Below are 24,184 nucleotides of genomic sequence, written 5' to 3' on the forward strand. Positions count from 1 at the left end.
AATTTTTCAAGTTTTTTTGGATAGATATAGGAAAATTTGTATTTCGGTCTATAAATAATGGTTACCAAAAGGGGGAATTATCAATTACTCAAAGACAAGGTATTATAACCTGTATACCAAAGGGAGATAAACCTAGACAGTTCATGAAAAATTGGCGACCAATAAGTTTACTAAATACCACATATAAATTAGCATCAAGCTGCATAGCTGAGCGTATAAAATTAGTTCTACCCCAAATTATTAACAGTGATCAGACTGGTTTTATTCCGGGTAGATTTATAGGGGAGAATACTCGTCTTATTTACGATATATTATTTCATACAGAACTAAATGATTTACCAGGACTGCTCCTTCTCATAGATTTTGAAAAAGCTTTTGATTCTGTATCATGGAGTTTCATTGAAGAAGTTTTAGATTTTTTCAATTTCGGCCCCTCTATAAAACAATGGGTGAGAACCTTTTACAAAAATATAAGTTCTGCAGTTTCTCAAAATTGTATTTTATCTGAATTCTTTGAAATTCAAAGGGGTTGTCGACAAGGGGATCCTTTATCTCCTTATATATTTCTTTTATGTGCAGAAATACTTGGAATATTAATTAGAAAAAATAAAGAAATAAAGGGAATTAAAATAGATGACACTGAATATTTGATCTCTCAATATGCTGATGACACGTCAATTATTCTTGACGGTACACCAGAGTCCCTTGACGCATCTCTCCACTTATTACATAAATATGCTGAAATGTCTGGTCTCCATATGAACTTAGACAAAACTAAGGTGGTATGGATAGGAAAGAAAAAATATAGTCAAGATACCATGTGTGTAAAGTGGGGATTGGAATGGGGTTCCAGTAGGTTTACACTATTAGGAATAAACTTTTCTGTCAATTTGCAAGAAATGGAATCTTTGAACTATTATCCTAAAATAAAAGAAATTGAAAATATAATCAATATTTGGTCTAGACAAACACTTACTCCAGTGGGAAAGATAACAATTATCAAGACACTAATTATTTCAAAATTAAATCATCTATTTCTAACATTACCAACACCATGCAATACTACTCTTAAACAACTTATTCGTACACTATATTCATTTATTTGGGAAAACAAGCCTAACAAGATTAAAAGAAAAATATTATGTCTGGAACATAAATTTGGGGGGCTGAAAATGTTAGATATTGAAGAATATATAAAAGGGTTAAAATTAACGTGGGTCCAACGGTTGCTAAAAAACAATACAAAACTCAAAAAACTTATAGAAAGCACAGAAAATATTAATATTGAAGATCTAGTATTTCTAGGCCCACCAAACAAATGTAAAAACCCCTTTTGGAAAGATGTTTTTAAAGCATGGACAGAAATGCAAAATAAACTTAAACCAAAAAATGAAGAAGAATTTTTAACAGTTTCACTTTGGAATAATGAAAATATTAAAATAGGTAGCAGATCTGTGTTCTATAAAGACTGGGCTGATAACGGTATTTTGTAAATTAATGATCTGGTAGATAATGAGGGTAAATTAATGTCGTTTGAACAATGGAAAAATATTTATGAAATTAAATCTAACTTTCTAGTTTATAATGGAGTTATATCAGCAATAAAATCATATCAAAATTCACTTAAACATAATATCTCTATAGAAAATCTTTATAAAGTTCTTGGACCAGTTCTACCAAATAATATTAGAACATTTTTTTTGTCAGTTAAAGGATCAAAAGATATGTATAATATTTTCTTAGAAAAAAGTAATACTAGGCCTACTTGTGAAGATAAATGGTCTTTAAGATTAAAAAAAAAATTTGATTGGAAAAAAGTGCATAATATGTCTTTCGACACCACAAAAAGCTCTAAACTTCATTGGTTCCAGTACAGAATAGTGCACAGAATCATAGGCACAAATGAATTTTTATTTAAAATTAAGGTAAAACAATCAGATAAATGTACTTTCTGTAATGAAGCTATTGAAGATATTGAGCACATATTTTGGACATGCCATAAAATTTCAGATTTATGGATTGAACTTGGTGATTGGATTTATAACCAAACACAAATATTGATTCCAGTTAATATAGATATTATTTTATTTGGAAATTTAGGTAACAATGTAAATGATAGGATAAAAAACTTAATAATACTCCTGACAAAATTCTATATTTACAGAACTAAACTCTGTGAAAATATTGTAAATTTTACAGGACTTAAAAACTACCTCAAAGAATCTCTGGTACTAGAAAAGAATTTATTTTTTAAAAGAAAACCTTTTCATAAGGCCAATATCTGCTGGGACCGACCCCTGGCTTCCCATTTTAGAAGACTAGTTTATTATCAAAAATTGGTACATTATGTACCAGAATTATTTATACGTACATTCCTTTCATTATCCACACCACCACCTATGTTATAATTTAATAATGTTATATGCTGGTTTTATATATATGCTTGATGTTTTGTCTGTGTTTATAACTACATGTAGGATCCTCTAAGTTATTACCTGTATGCAAATATTTGAAACAATATATCCTTTTAGTAAAATATATTTACTATTTTATTTATTTATTTTTTTCCAAAATTCAAAACTTCTGTGTTTTTTTTATTTATTTATTCTTTATAATTTATTAATTTTTTTTATCTACTCATATTTATTGATCATTCTATATTGATAATGTTTTTAGTTGGATATGGACCATAATTTGCTATTGGGCTCTGTTTCCTATAACTATAGAAAAGTGATAAAATGTGAATTACTGTAAGAAAAGTTGCAACTACATCTAAAGATGCCATTATTTTTATCAACATAAAGTGTATGTAAATCTTCCCTAGAAAAAAAAAAAAAATATACGAATTTCAAAGATTCTACAACCGTATTTTTGTGTCGTTTCTCGCGTTACTTTGTGCTTCCGAAGAGCATAACGCTGACTGATTTATAGATAATCGTCACCGGCAAATTCGTAAATTTTGCTTTCAAATAACAAAGAACATCGACCAATAAGAATAGTGAGAAGAAAATGCTGAGAACTATAAGTATTTATGTAGCAGATGTAAGAACAGTGGCGTGATTTTTGTGTCCGATTTCGTAATGCAATTTTTAGATTATGTAATCTGCTTTGTTGTAATAGAATTCTTAAAAACAATATGCAAATATGAACTCTCGCAAGATGTTCAAACAGGTAAATCCGAGATGATTTACATTCTTGTTTTGATCTTCGTAATAATTAAGTAAGAAAATTACGTTGTCGTTATGCGTTACATTTCACACGAAACAGAAGTCCAGTTATTTATTAAAATAGTTTTTGTCCTCAAGTTTTAACCATTTCCGGTCATACGTGAAACATGTGACTAACATGTGATAACGCCATTATGGCCGGATGTACAAAATACTAGGTCTAAACATTGTTTTTGTTTCCAACAGGATGTTAGCAAACATAATCTGTAGACTTGTTTCGTCTTGTTTAAAAGAGGAAAATACAATTGTCAAAGAGATTGCGACGGTGGTCTGTTATTTTTCCTATGTGCATAATGTTACATACGATCCTGTGTGAAAATAAATGCCCAATGACTTGACAAAATCGATTTCATATTTGACAGACGTTAGAACACACTTCGTTTCCCGATAATGACGTGAAGAGTCCTTGGAAAAATCAATCGAAATTACGTCTCTTATCATTGTTCCAATGCTCGTTGGATTGATTTAACTTCAGCAGTAAATATTACTGGATATTTTAGGTGAATAAATATAATTTAATAACAAATGCATGTTAATATACCGTTACAATTAGAATGTACAAAGTTGGAATCTTTGTCATAGTTTTTAATTCTAATATGACGTCCTTATTACGCTTTAATAACAAAGCCGTGTTCTAACTTCTAATGCGCACAAAAAATATGTTCGACACATGCGCACGGACTTACTGTTAATATTAACGTTATTTCCATTGTTATTCTTTAAAATATACACTTTTAAACAGCTAACTTAAACATTTATTGTATATTTTTATCAAACAACATATATTTACCCTGCTCGTAGTTTTTAAACTTATCAAACATGAAATATTATATACAGACTCCTCGGGGAGGAAACGGGAAAAGCCAAACATTCTTACGGTATTTTCGTACGCTTTGATCTACAAATACATTGTATTTGTCATATTAGAATCGAAATAATTCCTTCATGTCATGCTCTATGCTCATTTTAACATGGGTAGGCATTATATTTGACCACATTTTACACCTCGCTAACGCTCAGTGTAAAATATCGACAAATATAATGCCTACCCATGTTAAAATGAGTATAGAGCATGACATGAAGGAATTATTTCTTAATTAATATTTTTTATTCATGTTCTGCAAACACTTATCAGAAACGCAATAAACTTGTCAAAGGAGAAGTAAACTTTTAACATGCATGACTTGAAAGGAAGTACTTTATTGATTTTAGCCCACTAAAGTAGGTTAAAATGTGGAAACCATGTAGATGGTGTACAGGTCACAAGTATCACATTGTGCCTATTTTAAAGATTTTAATTCCAAGTTAAAAGTTTTTTTCTTTACTGGATTTAAAGAATGTTACATTGCCAATGATTTGGAATAAATTGTATATAACTGGAATTTCAAAACCAAATATAAATACATTTTTTTTGCTTAAACATCAAGATACAACGATTATGGTATCCTGTATCAATGAAGAAAATATGGAAAATTCTGAATAAATTGTACTAATTGTTTTCAAAACAAGCACATATTTAGGAGTTTTATAATACTGTTACATTTAAGATGGATTTTAAGAAAAAGTATACTGTTCAGATTATTTTAAGCAGATTTTGCAATAAAATAAAACTAAAAAAATGCTTTCGGTTTCTTATGGTTTCCTGTCAGGTTTAAAAAAAACTTTAATATAACATTGAAAATAGATTTTAAATATTAACATGAAGCAAGTAACACTAGTAATGGTGTTTATTTATGCCTTTTGAATTATATTGTGCAAAATAAAGAAAATAAAGATTGGTTTCCTGTTTGGTTTCATGTCACGTAAACGGTGAATCAAAATGTATTAATTTTTTCTCGAAAAACTCAATTGTTCCATTCATACTATTCTAACACCAACACAACCCACAAAATAAAAGTTAAAATTTTAGAACTTATAAAAAAGGATACAAAAAGAAACCAAAGGCTGAATACCAAATTATGGTCCATATATTACAATTTACAATGATTTATGAATGTATATATTACAGTTAAAGAAACTAACAAATACTAATCAAATTAATTATATGCTACTAACGATTAACGAGGCCGGGATAAGGTACCGGTATTTGATGTATCCACTAACAAATGTAAAAATATCAATAAAGTATGTTTAATTTAATTTAAAAAAAAAAAAAAAAAAAAAAAAAAAAAAAAATCATTTTCTCCTATGTTCTATTTCAGCCATAGGAGCTATGTTTCTTGACATACAAGGAAATGAAATATAAAATTTATACTAGATACTCTGAAACTCATTTAGCCTAAGTTTGGCTGAAATTGATCTAAACATTTGTGCTAAATGCTTTCATTTTTGAGATATAAGCCAAAAACTGCATTTGACCCCTATGTTCTATTTTAAGTAACGACGGCCATGTTTTTTGACGGATCCAAAATCGAAGCACACACTTTGTGCAGGATAATCTGAGAACAATCATGCAAAGTTTCATCCAAATCCATTCAGTAGTTTTTGAGATATAAGCCAAAAACTGCATTTGACCCCTATGTTCTATTTTAAGTAACGGTGGCCATGTTTTTTGACAGATCCAAAATAGAAGCACACACTTTGTGCAGGATAATCTGAGAACAATCATGCTAAGTTTCATCCAAATCCATTCAGTAGTTTCAGAGGAGAAGATTTTTTAAAGTTAGCAAATATGATGAACAAATTGTGAAAAATTGTCATTAAAGGACGATAACCCCTTAAGGGGTCAATTGACAATTTTGGTCATGTTAACTTATTTGTAGATCTTACTTTGCTGATCATTTTTGCTGTTTACAGTTTATCTTTATCTATAATAATATTCAAGATAATGACCAAAAACTGCAAAATTTCCTTAAAATTACCAATTAAGTGGCAGCAACCCAACAACGGTTTGTTTGATTCATCTGAAAATTTCAGGGCTGATAGATCTTGACCTAATGAACATTTTTACCCCATGTCAGATTTGCTCTAAATGCTTTCGTTTTTGAGATATAAGCAAAAAACTGCATTTGACCTCTATGTTCTATTTAAAGTTAAGGCGGCCATGTTTTTTGACGAATCAAAAATCGAAGCACACACTTTGTGCAGGATATACTAAGGAACAATTATGCTAAGTTTCAATCAAATCCATTCAGTAGTTTCAGAGGAGAAGATTTTTTAAAGTTAGCAATTATGATGAACAAATTGTGAAAAATTGTCATTAAAGGACGATAACCCCTTAAGGGGTCAATTGACAATTTTGGTCATATTAACTTATTTGTAGATCTTACTTTGCTGATCATTTTTGCTGTTTACAGTTTATCTTTATCTATAATAATATTCAAGATAATGACCAAAAACTGCAAAATTTCCTTAAAATTACCAATTAAGTGGCAGCAACCCAACAATGGTTTGTTTGATTCATCTGAAAATTTCTGGGCTGATAGATCTTGACCTAATGAACATTTTTACCCCATGTCAGATTTGCTCTAAATGCTTTCGTTTTTGAGATATAAGCCAAAAACTGCATTTGACCCCTATGTTCTATTTAAAGTAACGGCGGCCATGTTTTTTGACGAATCAAAAATCGAAGCACACACTTTGTGCAGGATATAGTAAGGAACAATTATATTAAGTTTCAATCAAATCCATTCAGTATTTTCAGCGGAGAAGATGTTTGAAAAATTGTTAACGACGACAACGACGACGGACGCCAACTGATGAGAAAAGCTCACATGGCCTTTTAGGCCAGGTGAGCTAAAATAATGGTTCGCATCAATTTAGAGTGCCACAATGTATTTTTTTTATTCAAAATATTGAATCGTAAACAAAATTCAGTAGTTTTCATACCTCAGACTGATTCATATAATAAAATTATTTGTCCCCAACAACCATAACTGACCATATTAGCACTTTTTTTATGTAAATCTATATAGTTGCATAGTAAATGAGTTATATTTTTTATTTAATGATTGATTGTATTATATAAAACTGAAAGGTAGCAATTTTTGATAGCTATGACTAAAAAAAAATTGTTGGCATCAATCATGTCAATTTAGAGTTCTACCATGTGGTTTTTTTATTCAAAATATTGAATTGAAACAAATTTCAGTAGTTTTCATACGACTGACTCATATTATAAAATTATTTGTCGGGAACAACCAACACACACCATATTAGCACTCTATATAGCTGAATAGTAAATCAGTTATAAATCCATGCAAAGGATCGCAATATTTGAACATTTAAATTGACGGAATAGTACAAATGACGTACATACTTATGTTACACTTTATAAATACGATTTATAAAATTAATTTCGATTAAAAATTATGTATTAAAATTAAATGCACCGAGTTATAGTTAGGAATTCAAAGTGACAATTAAAAATGGGGAAAGAAACAACGTAAACCATGATGTTTATATCCCATCATATAAAAATATGTTTCCGATGTCTCGGATAACCTTTCTTTCCGTATCGATATTTGAACATGTAACTTTTGAAAAGAAAATATAGAAAATCTGCTAATAAGTAAAAATGATGGACTTAATGGAACTGATTGTGTGTGATTGAATAAAATTAATACATGTACTCGAATTAAAAGAGTTTTTTAATTGTTCTGGTTTAAAACACATATTCGTAAAATACAAAGACTAAAGGTCGTTTTTATAAAATAAATGAACAAATGAACTTGAAGTTTATTTCTAAATTTAGCCAATCAGTTAACGCGAAAAGTAAACGCGCGTTTACTTTCAAGTGCATGTAAAAATACACTTTTAAAATCTGTAGTAAACGCCCGTTTACTTTTAATTGCACGTAAAAATAAATTTTACAAATTCTGAAGTAAACGCCCGTTTACTACCATGACTACTGACTAAACGGACACAAAGTAAATGCCCGTTTAATCGGGTAGACATTAGAAATTTCCATTTCGACCGCGTTAACGTAATTATAGTAAACGGGCGTTTACTAGTAAACAGGAAATTTGAAGTTAACTAACGAAATATGTGCACGCGGCGTTAACTTGCGTTTACTTTATGTAATGCTTGGTCTGCACCCAACTGTATGTGTTATACATTGTCATTGATTGTGTTAATAGTGCTATTGACACAATATTGAGAAGGTCATGAATACACCATATCTCTATTTGTCCCCCATTGTATGTATATATGTATGTACGTAAATAGATCCCTCAGTTTATGGAGCACCCCTAAAGAGCTGTGATGGTACAGTGGAATCTGTGTACATTCCCTATCGGGATTAACGAAGATGTGTCACCAACATATTTACAGTTTATAATATTGACAAGGAAAATACCCACTCCAACACAAGGGAGTGTTAGGACACTGGGCAGAGTCTGTTATTACTATGATTACTGGACATTACAAAAGTTCCTGTAAAAATCATCATGATCATAGTAAATATCTGATGCCACAATGGGAATGTGATTGTTGTATGACATCAAAACTTCAAGAGAGACAGATATCCATGTAGCGATCATTTTAAGTGTACCTATAATGATGTTGTAAATTGACATATTATACTGGCACTGGCTACGTTACAATAATAAAAGAATAATTGTTACATTGGAGACTTATTGTGGGAATGCAGTGTTGGGTATGGAATGGAATAATTACGAGTGTTACAATAATAATTGAGTCTAGGGTTACATTGCGTTATTGTTACATTAATGCAAAATAAAACTTGAAAACATTTATTTGAATTTTGCAATATTGCATACATTTTGGTGAAACCACTATATGCAACCATCACAAACGAGTGATGCAGCAATGTGCATGTCTGTATTGCATACTTTACAATTCCATTTTGCACTATCCCTTTTTGAAGATAAAGAAACTTTCAATGTCTGTCATGATTCATATGAAAACATATTTTTTTACTGCGATGTTTATATTATATTGAGAAGTAATACATGTAATATAGTGATGTTAACACTATGATTTGCCAAAAGGTTGAAACTGGTGGAATCAGTGCTTTCATTTTCTGATTCCAGATTTAATGTGATCGTAATTTTGTTCTTATTGGCGAAAATTATAAGCATCAAATTAAAACTAGTTATAAGGTTTTATAAGTCTAATAAATTTAGCGTACATTGAAGTGCTTTCTTATATGTAACAATAACGCACTTTAACCGTTGACACAAATATTATTGTTACATCCGTAATTAATCGTACATGTATCCTCACCCAACACTGTATTTTGGCAATTAGTCTCCAATGTAACAATAATTACATTATTCTTGTTACATTTCCATGTATCTGTGGCCAGTGCCTATTACATTTCCACCTCAAAACATGTAGTCGATTGACATAATATATTTCCACCTCAAAACATTTATTATACGTTCCTCTGCGGATGAGGGAGCCTGCAGGGTCTCCTCTTTTTTGGGAAAAATTTGGTTGATTATGTACTGGATCAACTGATCAATGGATCGGGTCACCTCTTTAGGCAGTCTACAGGGGTTTGTTATAATTGCCGGGTTTACTATCCATACGAAACACTAAAAATTGGGTTCGTAATAAACCCTACAATTGTAAAATAGCTCTGTGGGTGCACTCAGTGGACCACAACTTCTTACATTTTCTGGATCCGCATCTGCTTACCATGCATTGTGTTCAAACACATTATCCTGATTTTCAAGGTTTCTGTTTCCGAATTGTGGGCGTTTTTCCTTTTCTTTTTCAGTTGATAAATCCGTTAGTTTGTCCCCAGTATCATTCATATTTTTGCCTCACGTCGCAACTTTGAATATAAATATTAGTATGGTATCTACCTCATTAATGGAAGTAGAGAGCAAAGGCAAAACTAGACAGGGATCCACTTGTACAATATTAAAAAAAACATGAACGTGTAGATATGAGGAAAATCCGGATTGTAATATTATATTATTGTCACCCTTTAAAAACAGCAAATTAATGTGGAGGATCAGGGCCGTAACTAGGCATCTTATTTTAGTGAGACAAAATAATTGAGCCGAGCGAAGCGATGCGAAAATTGTTTTTGAGGGTATGAAATGAATGGTGCAAAATCCTGCATTCGAGGCATTTTTAGAGAGTTTGATAATGTTTTGAATTCGACACTTTTTATATAATTTTTTCATATTTTAAGACTTTTACGAACACCAAATTTTTAACAACTTTATTTAAATTTATATGTAAGATAATCATCCAAATATCACTGATTTGAGTCTGCTGCCAGAACATAGAACAAACATCGATTCACGGTAGATTTACCCAAAATTTTCTATTGCCAGTGTCCTATAGCCATTCTTCCCCCATGCCAAAAGTTCCGGGGGGAAATACTGGATCGAAAACTAGGATCAGGCCAATTTTCCCCCCGTAAGTAGCATGATAAGCTAAATTTTCCGCCTTGTAATATAACGTCGGCGACGTCACGATAAGAATTTTTAAATGATAGTTACTTTTTTCTAGCTTATAGTTACCAAAGCTTCATCGTGTGAATATACATTTGATATGTATTTATATGTGTTTTTCTATGTTGTGATGTTATACTATTGTTTCAGAAAAAGGGAGAAGGTTTTGTACCATTAAAACGTTTAACCCCGCTGCAAATGTTTGCACCTGTCCTAAGTCAGAAATCTTAAGAACAGTAGCTGTCGTTTGTTTATGTAATTTATACGTGTTTCTCGTTTCTCGATTTTTTTTATATAACTTAGACAGTTGGTTTTCCCGTTTGAATGGTTTTACACTAGTAATTTTGGGGCCCTTTATAGCTTGTTGTTCGGTGTGAGCCAAGACTCCGTGTTGAAGGCCTAATATGGTTTACTTTTATAAATTGTTTTTTGGATGGAGAGTTGTCTCATTGTCACTCATATCACATCTTCTTATATCTATATACATGTTATATATTTATTCACACGAAGCACATTCTGATCACATCCATTCTTTTTCGTGGACCCTTGGTATCATTCAAATAAATACAATTACTTTAACCACTTCTGGACAGTCAGTAGTTTTTTTCCTTGCATGCGGACATATAGACAGTCATTTAAAAATGTAAAAAGACTAGGGGACACATAGAAAGACTGTTGAACAGAATGACAGACTTGTTGACTCATAGACAGACTGATAAACCTGTAGACAGATTTGTGTAAATGTAAATGAACAACAAATTTGTATATTTATAAATAAATCTAATTCTAACACTGTTCGATTTAATTTCCAGACTCTATATAAACATAGTGAAATCTATGATGGGGGAAAGATTGGCATGGGGAAAAAGTTACTATATGTATACGTATTGTCAACTTTCCGCAGGGGAAGAATCACAATGATCCAAAATTTCCCCGTGGGAAAGATTGGCTCATGCCAGTCTTTCCCCCGGGGGAAAACTGGCATGGGGAAGAATGACTATATAACACCGGTTCAGTCAAATCGTTTCAGAATCATAATTTTGTCTGCTGATATCCTTATCGCGATGAACATGGAGCATGGCAAGACCGCACAATCTCTCGCCACTCATGCCGCATGCTCTTTTCCACATGTTCAGTATTTTCAGGGCAGTCTGTGTTTCTAAAGGTAGCACATTATCATCAACACAATGGTCAATGTCTTCTTCCAATTCCTTCTCCATCAGCAATTCGGTAGCAGCATCGGTAGCAGCATCGGTAGTAACAGTTTTGTTTGCAAAAGGGAATTAAGCTTTCCTGTAAGAACCATCATACAGTCGCAGTTACAAAATATTAAACTCACTTTTATGCTGACAAAGAGTAGACAAACTAGGGATAGAATGGGATAAGATACAGGTATATGATTCTATCTATAGAGTAAGTATATCTGACATAGGTACAGAGGAAACTGGAATGGAGTTTTTGACGTTTACATGTAGGTCCGTAATTTCCAATTATTTCTTGAAATAGTTTGTTGTATTTTAGTTCCAGAATTGATAAATTTGGGGGCTAGTGGTTGGGGTGTCCGATTCCGAAACCCCGAATATAAAGAAACGAAATTCCGTAGTCCCGAATAAGAAACTGAGACGAAATCCTGTGTTAAAGGTTCTACCATTCCTCAATAATATCAAATTGGAATATGGGATATTCTTTCAATATTTAAGGTTAAAGAAATATGGATAAAAACTAATCCATGCATGTTTCATATTATTCATATTTTATTTATCTGTAAAGAGAAAGATCAAAGTTCGTGAAATGAATACGCAGACAGAACTGCCCCCTTGCGATGCCCAGTACTTGATTTGTCAAAAATTGGTGAAACGGAGAAATGATTACGCAGACAGGACTGCCCCCTTCCGAAGACCAGTACTTGATTTGTCAGTCTACTTATCGTTTTTTGGATTGTACTAATGAAGTTATATAATACTCAGACTCTGTTCACAAAAATAGTTTACTAGAATTATTCCTAATTTACCTTTAGTGTCGCTTTTCCTTTTTCTGCAAGAGCCTTTTTTTAACTAGAGATCCATGATGATTATCGTTACTAGGTTAATGTAATTGAGAAACGTCACCCGTTGAGATGCTGAGTTATATCCAGGAAGAATAGTTTAAAGGGAACGATGACAAGTTATAGAAATCAAGGTTGAGACAGAACAACAAATGACTATTATATTTATATATATGGCCCATCTCTTTATTTTCTTTTTCTTTTAAGTATAAGATAAAGTTCATTTGTAGAAAAATATAGAGAAATCCTACATTAAAATAAAATTTTGATTTAGACCCGCGAGCCACCCTAAGCTACTTATAATTTGATATGTGACATGCATTGCAGCGTTACGTATAGCAGTACCACGTCATTTTGTGTCTTTTAAAGTTGATCTATTAAGCCATCTATTCAAATACTTGGTTTGCTGAATTAGACAACATGAGAATCTCATGAAATGCTCTTAGCACCAGTTGAAGTATTGAAATTATTATGTTATTCTCTATCTGAGCCAGGGTAGTTGAATCAGTCTAAAATTTCGTCTGGTAAAATACTTAGATTTAAAAGTGTCCCCTTAATAACACTTTTGACTCAATATTTTGATGGTCGCATCTTTTCATTGTATATTAAAAGCCATTTTAAAAGAGAGAGTTCCGAACCCAGGATAAAAAGGGGGGAACCAATCATATGTCCTCATTCCAAAGCATTGATCGTCAAAAAGAGGGTTTCAAATCCTCGGGATCCCCCCTTTTTGGAAATACCACTGATTGTATTACTTTCCAGATATACGTTTAGCACTTTATAGTACAAACAGGTGATCCTCCTCTTTTTATACTTTTCCATTATGAATAATTTACACCTGTGTGTTGGCTAAGTACGTTACAGAACGAAGTGTAATGTTTTAATGTACTAACAATGCCGATTAAAAGTCAGCTAAGGTCCATTTCAGATAAAAGTACAAATTAAATATGCTTATCCTTTACTTAATTGAAACTCCTATTATAACCGGATTAAAACGTCACCTTAGTTTGTTAAAGTCTGATCGACAGGTTCAACTTGAGATTTACCTTTATTTTATTTTAACAGTTTTAAAAATATTGGTTTTCACCTGATCATTTGATAGCAGACGATCAATAGTCACGTGATTTGTGAAATGGAAGGCCGTGTATTTAACATACCGTTGACTAATTCAAACAACTTATATTCGGAAACTGTCTATGAAGTGGAGTGAACCTAAGTTGTCAACTGTTATTGAAACTAAGACATACACACATTTAATGGAAACTAATGTGAAGGGTAAAAATCGGACAAAAAGTTATCATTTAGACTTTTTACTTATTTTGTAACGGAAAACAGGATATTTATACAGTTAGAAATGTCAACAAGTTTATTTAAACAACATAGGACAATAGACTATCTTCAGGTCATCAAATTTTAAGTATGAATGGAAATTGCCTAACTTACATGGCCCGTGACACGGGTCATTTATAAATATCAGTGTGTACATCATGATATGGAAGTTTAATCAAAGTCTGCTAACAATACCTGGTAATCAAGTGTATACAAATATTCCACTGAACAGTCAAATTAAAGGTACGCTCCGTGATACATAGAAAGAAAGTGAAAATTAATTAAACTTTCTTTCTGGTCAACGATATAATTTAATTTATTTTATTTTATTGAAATGCTCCTACAACGTGTGTTTATTTCGATCTAAAGATAAACTTTGATCCTGAGCCAATGTTAATAACGATGAGATCCAGCGAAGCAGTTCCCCAGTCTTTTGTTAGACCAAAGTTAAATCAACGTCAACATATAGGAGTACAGCCATTATGGATGCGAGTTTTAGAGGAAAAATATCAGAAACTACAACTTAAAATTGCACAGAGTACTGCTACAATGAATGGATTATATAATTCTACGATAGGCAGAAATATATACGATACTAAACTCGTACGAGCATCACTGCAAAGAACGAAAGAGCAACGTCGGAGTGGTAAATATGAAATAAAATCCACGAGGATTTCAGCAACAAAAATCTATACCGGTGGCGAGACAAAACACAAGACCACTAATATATACAGTGAAATCAACGAACGTTCAAACAGTGATGACGAATATGTCAACAGGTTTGATAAGGGAACGAAAATTAACGATTCTGGGGTAAGAGTTAGTGAAATTTTATGTTTGCGTTACGATAAGAATCAGCCATTTAGAAAAGACCTGTCAAAGATTTTGAAACCACAGGAGAATTCACAAACTTATAATGGGAACTACAGCAATATTGACAATTCATCAAATAATTTGAAAAATGCAGATATTTCATCTTCTAGCATAAAAACTGCAGAATATTCTCATAGTCGTCATAGTTTATCTACTCTTAAAACTTCCAAATCATATCCTGTCAAGTTGATGGATAATTGTGTTCAAACAAAATCTCGCGCAGAAAGTGCAGGTAGAACAAACATTAATAGAAGAAAAATGAAAATGTTTTCACGGATGTCAGCAGAAGCACAAACAGCATTGACGGAAACTATAAGGGAGAACGAATCCGAAGGGAACTTAGATTCCGAAGACGAGGATAACACGGCAATAGAGGACAACATATTCCGAACGGATTGTGAACTTGCAATAGAAGATAGAACTAATTGTAATGATTCTGAAATATCAATGCCTTCTAGAGATAGTCGCTCTATTCATACCAAACTACCAGAAATTCCTACAGAAAATCCAGATATTCTGTCCTTACGGCATATTAAATCAAATGATGGAAAAGTTGGCAAATATCCATTCCCTTCCAAACGAGAGACAACATTCGAAATAACCCCGCCAGGGTTTGATATTCGTTATAGAGATGCACCAATCAGGGAAGAGCGAGAGTCTGAAACCCCTCCTCCTGACATAAGGGACAGGGCTATTAGAAAATGTGAAGACTGGTTAACTCGTCATACGCCTAAAACACCGAGACCTAGTCAAACGTCTCAATGACATCATATTATTCAAGGCTAATATTTTTATTATCTTTGTTTTGTAAACGTATGTCTCTTTCAGTATTATCAGATACTACACAAGTTATAAATCATACATCGAATTCTATTAAGAAGAACATAATACTACAAAATCAATCATTGGAAAATTGAAAACATTGATAATCAGTGAGTGTATGACAGGACGGGTCAATTGACATGGTAAGATATATCATTTAAAATGCTTGTGAAACCCGAGAAACCCTTTCATTTACAAAATACTGTGCGATGTTCCAAGAACAAGCATTATCTGGAATCACAATATTTTTCTTATTTTATTTACGTTTTAGCAATTGGAAAGTCTGTCCGTATTTAGCCATCGACTATGTCGTTGACCAATCATTCTATGTGTCTGTGTGTGATGGGAATGGAGAAGTTTGTCGTTTTTTTTTATAGTCACCGACCAATCATTTCATGTTTGTGTACTTTTTTTTATAAATGAATTATTTGATTCCAAATTTCTTCAAAAAATCCTCCGAGGGCAGGTAAAACAAGTTTTCTGCAATAGTTTTAATCATTTCGTTTAATCTAAAGTTGAAAATAAACTAAAAGCAGTATTGATTATAAAAAAAACTCCCTTTTCTGTGTATATGTAATAATTGACAAAAAGTATGTTTACATTTAATTTGAGTTTTAAAAAGGAAATCAACTCGTGTCACCATTGAAAATAAAAGGTTTGTTTCCTCTGACATAATTAGATAAGAGTTAAGTATTGTCGCTCAATGTGTTCTGTTTCTAGAGTAATAAAACACTTAAAATCAAAATATATATGTGTTTGTACATAAATTAATCATGTAAAACATTCAGGGATTGCAAATATACAGAAAACTGTACATTTTAAAGACTGCACAATCCTCTTTCAACCAATCCGTCCCCTTGAAACAAAGTATTCTTAACTGTGATATGTATATATTATTTTTTTAGCATTTATGAAGCATGTAAAGTGCTGGTTTTATTACGCACGTTGTTATTTTTCAATGTTATACTTTAGATTAATTTATTAAAAATAATGAAACTTTTGTGCTTATTTTTTATCAATATCTGTACAATTACACGCAGGTTGATGACACATGTTGCTGTTTACCAGACTACATGCTAACACGTGTCGTTGATTATTTATAGAGAGACACAGGTCGTCGACTATTAGCAGGTTGAGACAGGTCGTTGATTATTTACAAGTTGGGACAGGTCGTTGATTATTCACAGGTTGGGACAGGTCGTTGACTATTATCAGGTTGAGACAGGTCGTTGATTATTTACAAGTTGGGACAGGTCGTTGATTATTCACAAGTTGGGACAGGTCGTTGAGTATTCACAAGTTGGGACAGGTAGTTGATTATTCACAAGTTGGGACAGGTAGTTGATTATTCACAGGTTAGGACAGGTCGTTGATTATTCACAAGTTGTTACAGGTAGCTGATTCTTTACTGGTTGGGACAGGTAGTTGATTATTCACAAGTTGGGACAGGTAGTTGATAATTCACAGGTTGGGACAGGTCGTTGATTATTCAAAGGTTGAGGCAGGTAGTTAATTATTCACAGGTTGAGACAACTCGTTGATTATTCACATATAGAGACAGGTTGTTGATAATTCACAGGATGACACATGGTGTTGATTATTCACAGGAAGACACATGGCACTGATTATTCACAGGTTGAGATAATTTGTTGATTATTCAAAGGTTCTGACGGGTCGAGACAGATCGTTGATAATTCACAGGATGACACATGACATTAATTATTCACAGAATGACACAAGACGGTAGTTGTTCACAGATTAAGACAAGGTGGTTGATTATGTAAAGGATCACACATGACGTTGATTACTCACAGGTTGAGACAGCTCATTGATTATTCAGTTTCTTACAGGTTGTTGATTATTCACAGATTCATACAGGTCGTTGATTATTTCCAGGATGACACATGACATTAATAATTCTTACAATGACACATGACATTGATTATTCACAAGTTGAGACAGGTAGTTGATTATTCAGAGGTTGAGACAGTTCGTTCATAATTCACAGGATGACACATGGCTTTGAATTAACAGGATGACACATGACGTTGATAATTTACATGACGACATATGGCGTTGATTATTCACAGAATGACACATGGCGTTGATTATTCACAGGTTGACACATGCTATTGATTATTCACAGGATGACACATGCCGTGGATTATTCACAGATTTAGACAGGTCTTTGTTTATTCACAGAATGACACATAGCGTTGTGTATTCAAAGGATGGCACATGAAATTGATTATTCACAGGATGACACATGCCGTGGAATATTCAGAGTTTGAGATAGGTCGTTGATAATTCACAGGATGACACATTGCGTTGATTTTAAACAGGATGACACATGACATTGATTATTCACAGGGTGACACATGCCGTGGATTATTCACAGGTTGACACATGACATTGATTATTCATAGGATGACACATGCCGTGGATTCTTCACAGGTTTAGACAGGTCATTGTTTATTCACAGGATGACACATGACGTTGATTATTCACAGATATAACAGGTCATTGATTATTCACAGTATGACACATAACATTGATTATTCATAGAATGGCACATGACGTTAATTATTCACAGATTAAGACAGGTAGTTGATTATTCAAAGGATCACACATGACATTGATTATTCACAGGTTTAGACAGCTCGTTGACCATTCACCGGTTGATACAGTTCGTTGATTATTTACAGATTCTTACTGGTCGATAATTATTCACAGATATGTCAAGTCGTTGATTATTCACAGGATGACACGTGGCATAAATTATTCACAGAATGACACATGACGTTAATTATTCACAGATTAAGACAGGTAGTTGATTATTCAAAGTATCACACATGACGTAGATTATTCACATATTAAAAAAGGATGACACATGGCGTTGATTATTCATAGTTTGAGGCAGATTCTTTGATTATTTACAGGTTGTGACAAGTCGTTGATTATTAACAGGTTGACAAAGGACGTGTATTATTCACAGGTTGGGGCAGGTCGTTAGTTATTCTGAGTTTGAGGCATATCTTTGATTATTTACAGATTTGGGAAAGTCGTTGATTATAAGCAGGTTGAGACTGTTCGTTGATTACTAGTAGGTTGAGACAGGTCATTGAATATTCACAGGTTGAGACTGGTCGTTGATTATTCACAGGTTGGGACAGGTCGTTGAGTATTCACAGGTAAAGACAGGTTGTTTGTTATTCACACCTTAAGACAGGTCGTTGATTATTTACCGGTTGAGACAGGACGTTGATTATTCATAGTTTGAAACAGATTTTTTTATTATTCACAGGTAGGGACAAGTCGTTGATTATTAACAGGTTGTCACAGGGCGTGTATTATTTACAGATTGAGACAGGTATTTAATTATTCACAAGTTGGGGCAGGTTGTTGATTATTCACAGACAGGTAGCTGATAATTTACAGGTTAGGACAGGTCGTTTATTATCCCAAATGACACATAGCGTTAATTATTCAAAGAATGATACAAGACGTTGACTATTCACAGATTGAGACAGGTCGTTGATTATTCACAGGTTGAGACAGGTCGTTGATTATTCACAGGCTTAGACAGGTCATTGATTATTCACAGATTGAGACAGCTCATTGATTATTCAAAGGTTCTAACAGGTCGTTGATTATTCACATCATGACACATTGCATGGATAATTCACAGGTTAAGACAGCTCGTTGATTATTCACAGGATGGAACAGGCCGTTGATTTTTCACGGGATGACACTTGGCGTTGATATTTCATAGGTTGAGACAGGTCATTGATTATTCACATGTTGAACCAGGTCGTTGTTTATTCACAGGTTGACACGTGACGTTGATTATTCACATGTTCAGACAGGTCGTTGATTGTTCACACAATTTTACAAAGCGTGATTTTTTTACAGATTGATACAGGTGGTTGATTCTTCATAGAAATACACAGGGCTTTTATTAAACCCATGTTGAGAAAGGCCGTTGATTATTTATAGAAATACACAGGACTTTTTATTAAACCCAGGTTGAGACAGGCCGTTGATTATTTATAGGAATACACAGGGCCTTTTATTAAACCCAGGTTGAGACAGACCGTTGATTATTTACAGCATGATACTGGGAGTCTATTATTCACAGGTTTACAGGTTGGAAATAATTCACAGATTAAGACAGTGTGTTAACTTTTCACAAGTTGGCACAAGGTGTTTATAATTCACAGGTTGAGACAGGTCGTTGAGTATTCACAAAATAACACAGGGTGTTTATTTAATACATCGTGAAACAGGTGTTTTTTCTTCACAAAATGACACATGTCGTTATCTAAACAAACCATGAGACAGGTGGATGATATTTTCACAGAATGACACAGAGGGTTTATTAAACATATCGTGAAGCAGGTCGTTGATTTTCACAGAATGACACAGATCGTTTAGTATTAACAGGTTCAAAAAAGGTGGTTGATTATTCACAGAATGATATAAGGTGTTAATTATTCACAGAACGACACAAGGCATGTATTAAACAAGGTAGTTAGTTGTTTTCATTCACAGGTCGAGTCAAGTCGTTGATCGTTCACAGGTCTTTTTTTTATTTTTTTTATACATGATGATTACAAAGTCTGTTTCACCTCTACCCATGCCCCCCCCCCCCCCCACACACCTTTTTACAGCAGTGATGTACTGTATTTTTACAGAGATTGTCTTAAATCTGGTTGATTAAAAATAAAGATATAATTTTTTTCCAAGTTTGTGATAGTGTTGTATTATGACTGTGTCAAATCATTTACACTCAAAAATATTATACAATTACTGTTCCATTGAACTAATGAATCGTCATATTTGTTAAAAGTTAATTTATCCATAACGTTTTGTTCTGAATTTGTGAAAGTAGATATATAAAATGTAATTTTCGTAAGTAGGCAGCCCTTTTCTTATATTTGTATTCATAAACCTATAATGTCTGTTGAGCAGTGTAGTTGTTATGATTTTGATTGCGGTTATCTTTTCAGTGCAAGATCATGTATCAAGATTACAATCCTGTAAACAGTTCATTATACATTCATTTTTATACATACGTACTTCAGAAATGACAGCAAAGGCTTTTGTGTTTACTGGACCTTGATATGTCAAAAAAAGAATATGAAATACAAATCTCGTCATATCTATGCATATCATACACCTATAATTATTTAACATAATACGTTTTATGCGTTCTATTAAAGTATCAATGCCCCTTTTACATGAACAATGCAAGGAACTTTGCACATGAAAGGAACTAAACTTTAAAATCATTATATATTCATCAATAAATAATAAAATGTAGAATGTATGCATAACTTAAGTCAGGATTATGTACACAAAGAAAATGAAAGGATTTTTTATCATGTAGAAATTTGCCAGGAGTTTCAAAGTATAACAGTAGAAACGATAAAACGTTTCTCATTTCACAGCTCTTCATTATCAAAATCCTTACACAAACTGCAATCAATCAATATATAAATGCTATTTATATCACAGTGCCTATTAAACATGGAAAGAACCAAACAGGTGATCTAATTACATAATCAGTGAATAATTGATAGTTTTCAACGAATGTTGAGTATGTATTGTTTCTCTCTTTATACATGTTATAAGAATTTTATCTAATTTTTTCAGACCCTTCAATATGTGTGTCAGTAACTAAGACATCGGTTGTAACTATACATCACAACGTTTTCAAATCTCTGCCACGATCCTGGTCATTGCTTGTTAATCACTCTGCTACATTTTAATATCGAAGTCAGGAACCTGGGTATTGCTTGTAATTATACCTCGATACATTTTGATATCGCAGTCAGGAACCTGGTCAGTGCTTGTAATTATACCCTGATACAATTTAATATCGCAGTCAGAAACCAGTGCAGTTCTTGTAATTATACTCTGATACAATTTAATATCGCAGTCATGAACCTGGTCAGTGCTTGTTGTTATACCCTGGTACATTTAAATATCGAAGTCAGGAACCTGGTAAGTGCTTCTAATTACACCCTGCTGCATCCTAATATCGCAGTCAGGTACCTTATCAGTGCTTGTATTTATAACCAGCTACATTTTAATATCTAAGTCAGGAACCTGGCAGGTGCTTGTTATTATGCTTTGCTACATTTTAATATCGAAGTCAAGAACCTGGTAAGAGCTTGTAATTATACCCTGCTACATTTTAACATCGCAGTTAGAAACATGGTCAACGCTTGTAATTTTTCACCCTGCTACATTTTAATATCGAAGTAAGGATCCGGGTCGGTGTTTGTAATTATACCCTGCTACATTTAAATATGTCAGTCAGGAACCTGGTAAGCGCTTGTAATTATACTCTGCTATATTTTGATATTTAATTCAGGAACCTTATCAGTGCTTGTAATTAAAACCAGCTACATGTTACTATCGAAGTCAAGAACCTGGTCAATACTTGTAATTGTTCACCGCTACATATCAATATCCAAGTCAGGAACCTGGTCAGTGCATTCAACTATATCCTGCTACATTTTAAAAATCGAAGTCAAGAACCGGGTCAGTGCTTGTAATTATACCCTGCTACATTTTAAAATCGAAGTCAAGAACCTGGTCAGTGCTTGTACTTATTTCCTGCTACATTTTAAAATCGAAGTCAAGAACCTGGTAAGAGCTTGTTATTATAATGGCTACATTTTAATATCGCAGTCAGGAACCTCATCAGTGCTTGTAATTGTAACCAGCTACAATTTAATATTAAAATCAGGAACCTGGGCAGTGCTTGCAATTATAACCTGTAGTTTTAACAATACTCGAACCTGGCATTTGGTTTTTTAAATCAAACCTCTCTTCATTTTAACATGTCAGACTGTCACATGGTTTGTAGTTCAACTGATACCATGCTTCCTTTTACCACGAAAGACTGGCATCTAGTTTTTGGTTTTAATCATACCCTTCTTCGTTATAATATGTCAAATTGGAACCTGAAATCTGGTTATATTAAACTCCGCTTCATTTTAACATGTCAGACTGACACCTGATATGTGATTTTAATCATACCGCACTTCCGTTTGACATGACAAAATGACACCTGGTATGTGGCTTTAATCACACCTCGCTTTGTTATAATATGTCAAACTTGTATCTAAAAAGGTTTAACCGATAACCCGTTTCAATTTTAACATGTCACACCGGAAAGTGGCATCGAGTTTTAATCATATTCCCGCTTCATTTAAACATGTCAAACAAGAAACATACATGTGCTTTGAATGATAGTCCGCATCTCTTAACATGACAAACTGGCACCTTAAAAGGTTTTACGAATAACCCGCTTCATTTTAACTTGTCAAACCGGAACCTGGCATCTGTTTTTAATCATATTCCCACTTCATTTAAACATGTCAAACAGGAAACACGCATGTGCTTTTAATGATAGTCCGCTTCATTTTAACATGTCAAACTGGCACCTGGAATTTGGTATTCATCATACAATGCTTCATTTTTATATATCAAACTGGCACCTGGCCAATAGTTGTAATCATAGCTAGCATCATATTTTTTATATTTTTATATGCCAGTTAGGAATCTTACCATTGGTTGAAGCTATACCCTGTTATATTTCAAGATGTCTGTCGGGACCCTTTGTATTGCTTGTATTTATACATATTTACATTTTGATATGCCCGTCAGAGTCATAGTCAATTCATGTTTTGGTATATTTTAATAGTCTGATATATTTTGATATGTCTGTCAGGAACATGGTCTGTGAATGTAGATATAACCCTATATTCATTTTTTAATATGTCAGTTATGACCGTGGTCAATAGTTTGGAAATAAACCAAGATAATTTTGTATGTATCAATTATAAAGCTTACCAGAGGTTGAAAAGATACAAGAATGGTTTTTCATATATGTACTAATTATGAAGCTGGTCAGTTGTTGAAAATAAACAACGATAGGTTTTTTTTATATATCACTCAGGAACCTGGCAAGTGATTATAATTATATACCTCTTCCATGTCAGATGCTAGTTAAGAATATAGTTAGTTATTGTTAGTAACTTAACCCCACTATCTTTATATACCTGTTAGGACCTTGGTAAGTGGTAGTAATTATGCATCTCAAAATTTAATATGAAGGGTCATTCTTTATAGTATCGAAATGTATTTAATGGTATTGTTTAGCAAATGCAAAAAAAAAGTTGCATCAATTTAAATGTAAATTTCAATATAACAGTCAAAATAAAGAAAAATCACTAAAATACTGAACTCTTAAGAAAAGTAAACTAGAGGCTCTCATATTAAACAATGGACACAGATAAATTCATGACAAAATTGAAATTTGGAGATGGTGATGTGTTTTTAGATCTTACTTTACTGAACATTCTTCTCGCTACAATCATCTCTATCTATAATGAACTTAGCCCAGCCATTACAGAAGAAAATATTTTCTAAAAATGTACAAGAATTTACCAAAAAAATATGAAAATTGTTAAAAATTGACTAAAAAATTGCAATAACTCCTT

The 24,184-nt window shown here is 32.8% G+C and overlaps 2 protein-coding genes across 3 annotated transcripts in view; one reads left to right on the forward strand and one right to left on the reverse strand.

Moving 5' to 3' along the window:
* LOC134706188 (tRNA N(3)-methylcytidine methyltransferase METTL2-like) overlaps positions 1-10,041 on the reverse strand; it is a 61,326-nt gene extending 51,285 nt beyond the window's left edge. Inside the window, exon 1 of one of the 2 annotated variants that reach the window (XM_063564897.1) lies at positions 9,831-10,041. In XM_063564897.1, coding sequence (XP_063420967.1) covers positions 9,831-9,949 — 119 coding nt within the window. In that variant the 5' untranslated portion in view covers positions 9,950-10,041. The remainder of the gene's footprint in view (positions 1-9,830) is intronic. The other variant, XM_063564896.1, reaches the window with a different exon arrangement.
* Positions 10,042-13,742: 3,701 nt separating this feature from the next.
* LOC134706189 (uncharacterized) lies at positions 13,743-16,668 on the forward strand. Its single transcript, XM_063564898.1, has one exon. It carries the CDS (start codon positions 14,364-14,366, stop codon positions 15,609-15,611), a length of 1,248 nt encoding a protein of 415 aa, XP_063420968.1. The 5' UTR covers positions 13,743-14,363; the 3' UTR covers positions 15,612-16,668.
* Positions 16,669-24,184: the final 7,516 nt, after the last annotated feature.

This window comes from Mytilus trossulus, chromosome 2 (assembly GCF_036588685.1).
Source record: "Mytilus trossulus isolate FHL-02 chromosome 2, PNRI_Mtr1.1.1.hap1, whole genome shotgun sequence".
Classification (NCBI taxonomy): domain Eukaryota; kingdom Metazoa; phylum Mollusca; class Bivalvia; order Mytilida; family Mytilidae; genus Mytilus; species Mytilus trossulus.

Bases quoted from the DNA above. Each gene is read 5' to 3' on its own strand.
- LOC134706189 (XM_063564898.1), top strand. From the start codon at position 14,364: ATGTTAATAACGATGAGATCCAGCGAAGCAGTTCCCCAGTCTTTTGTT.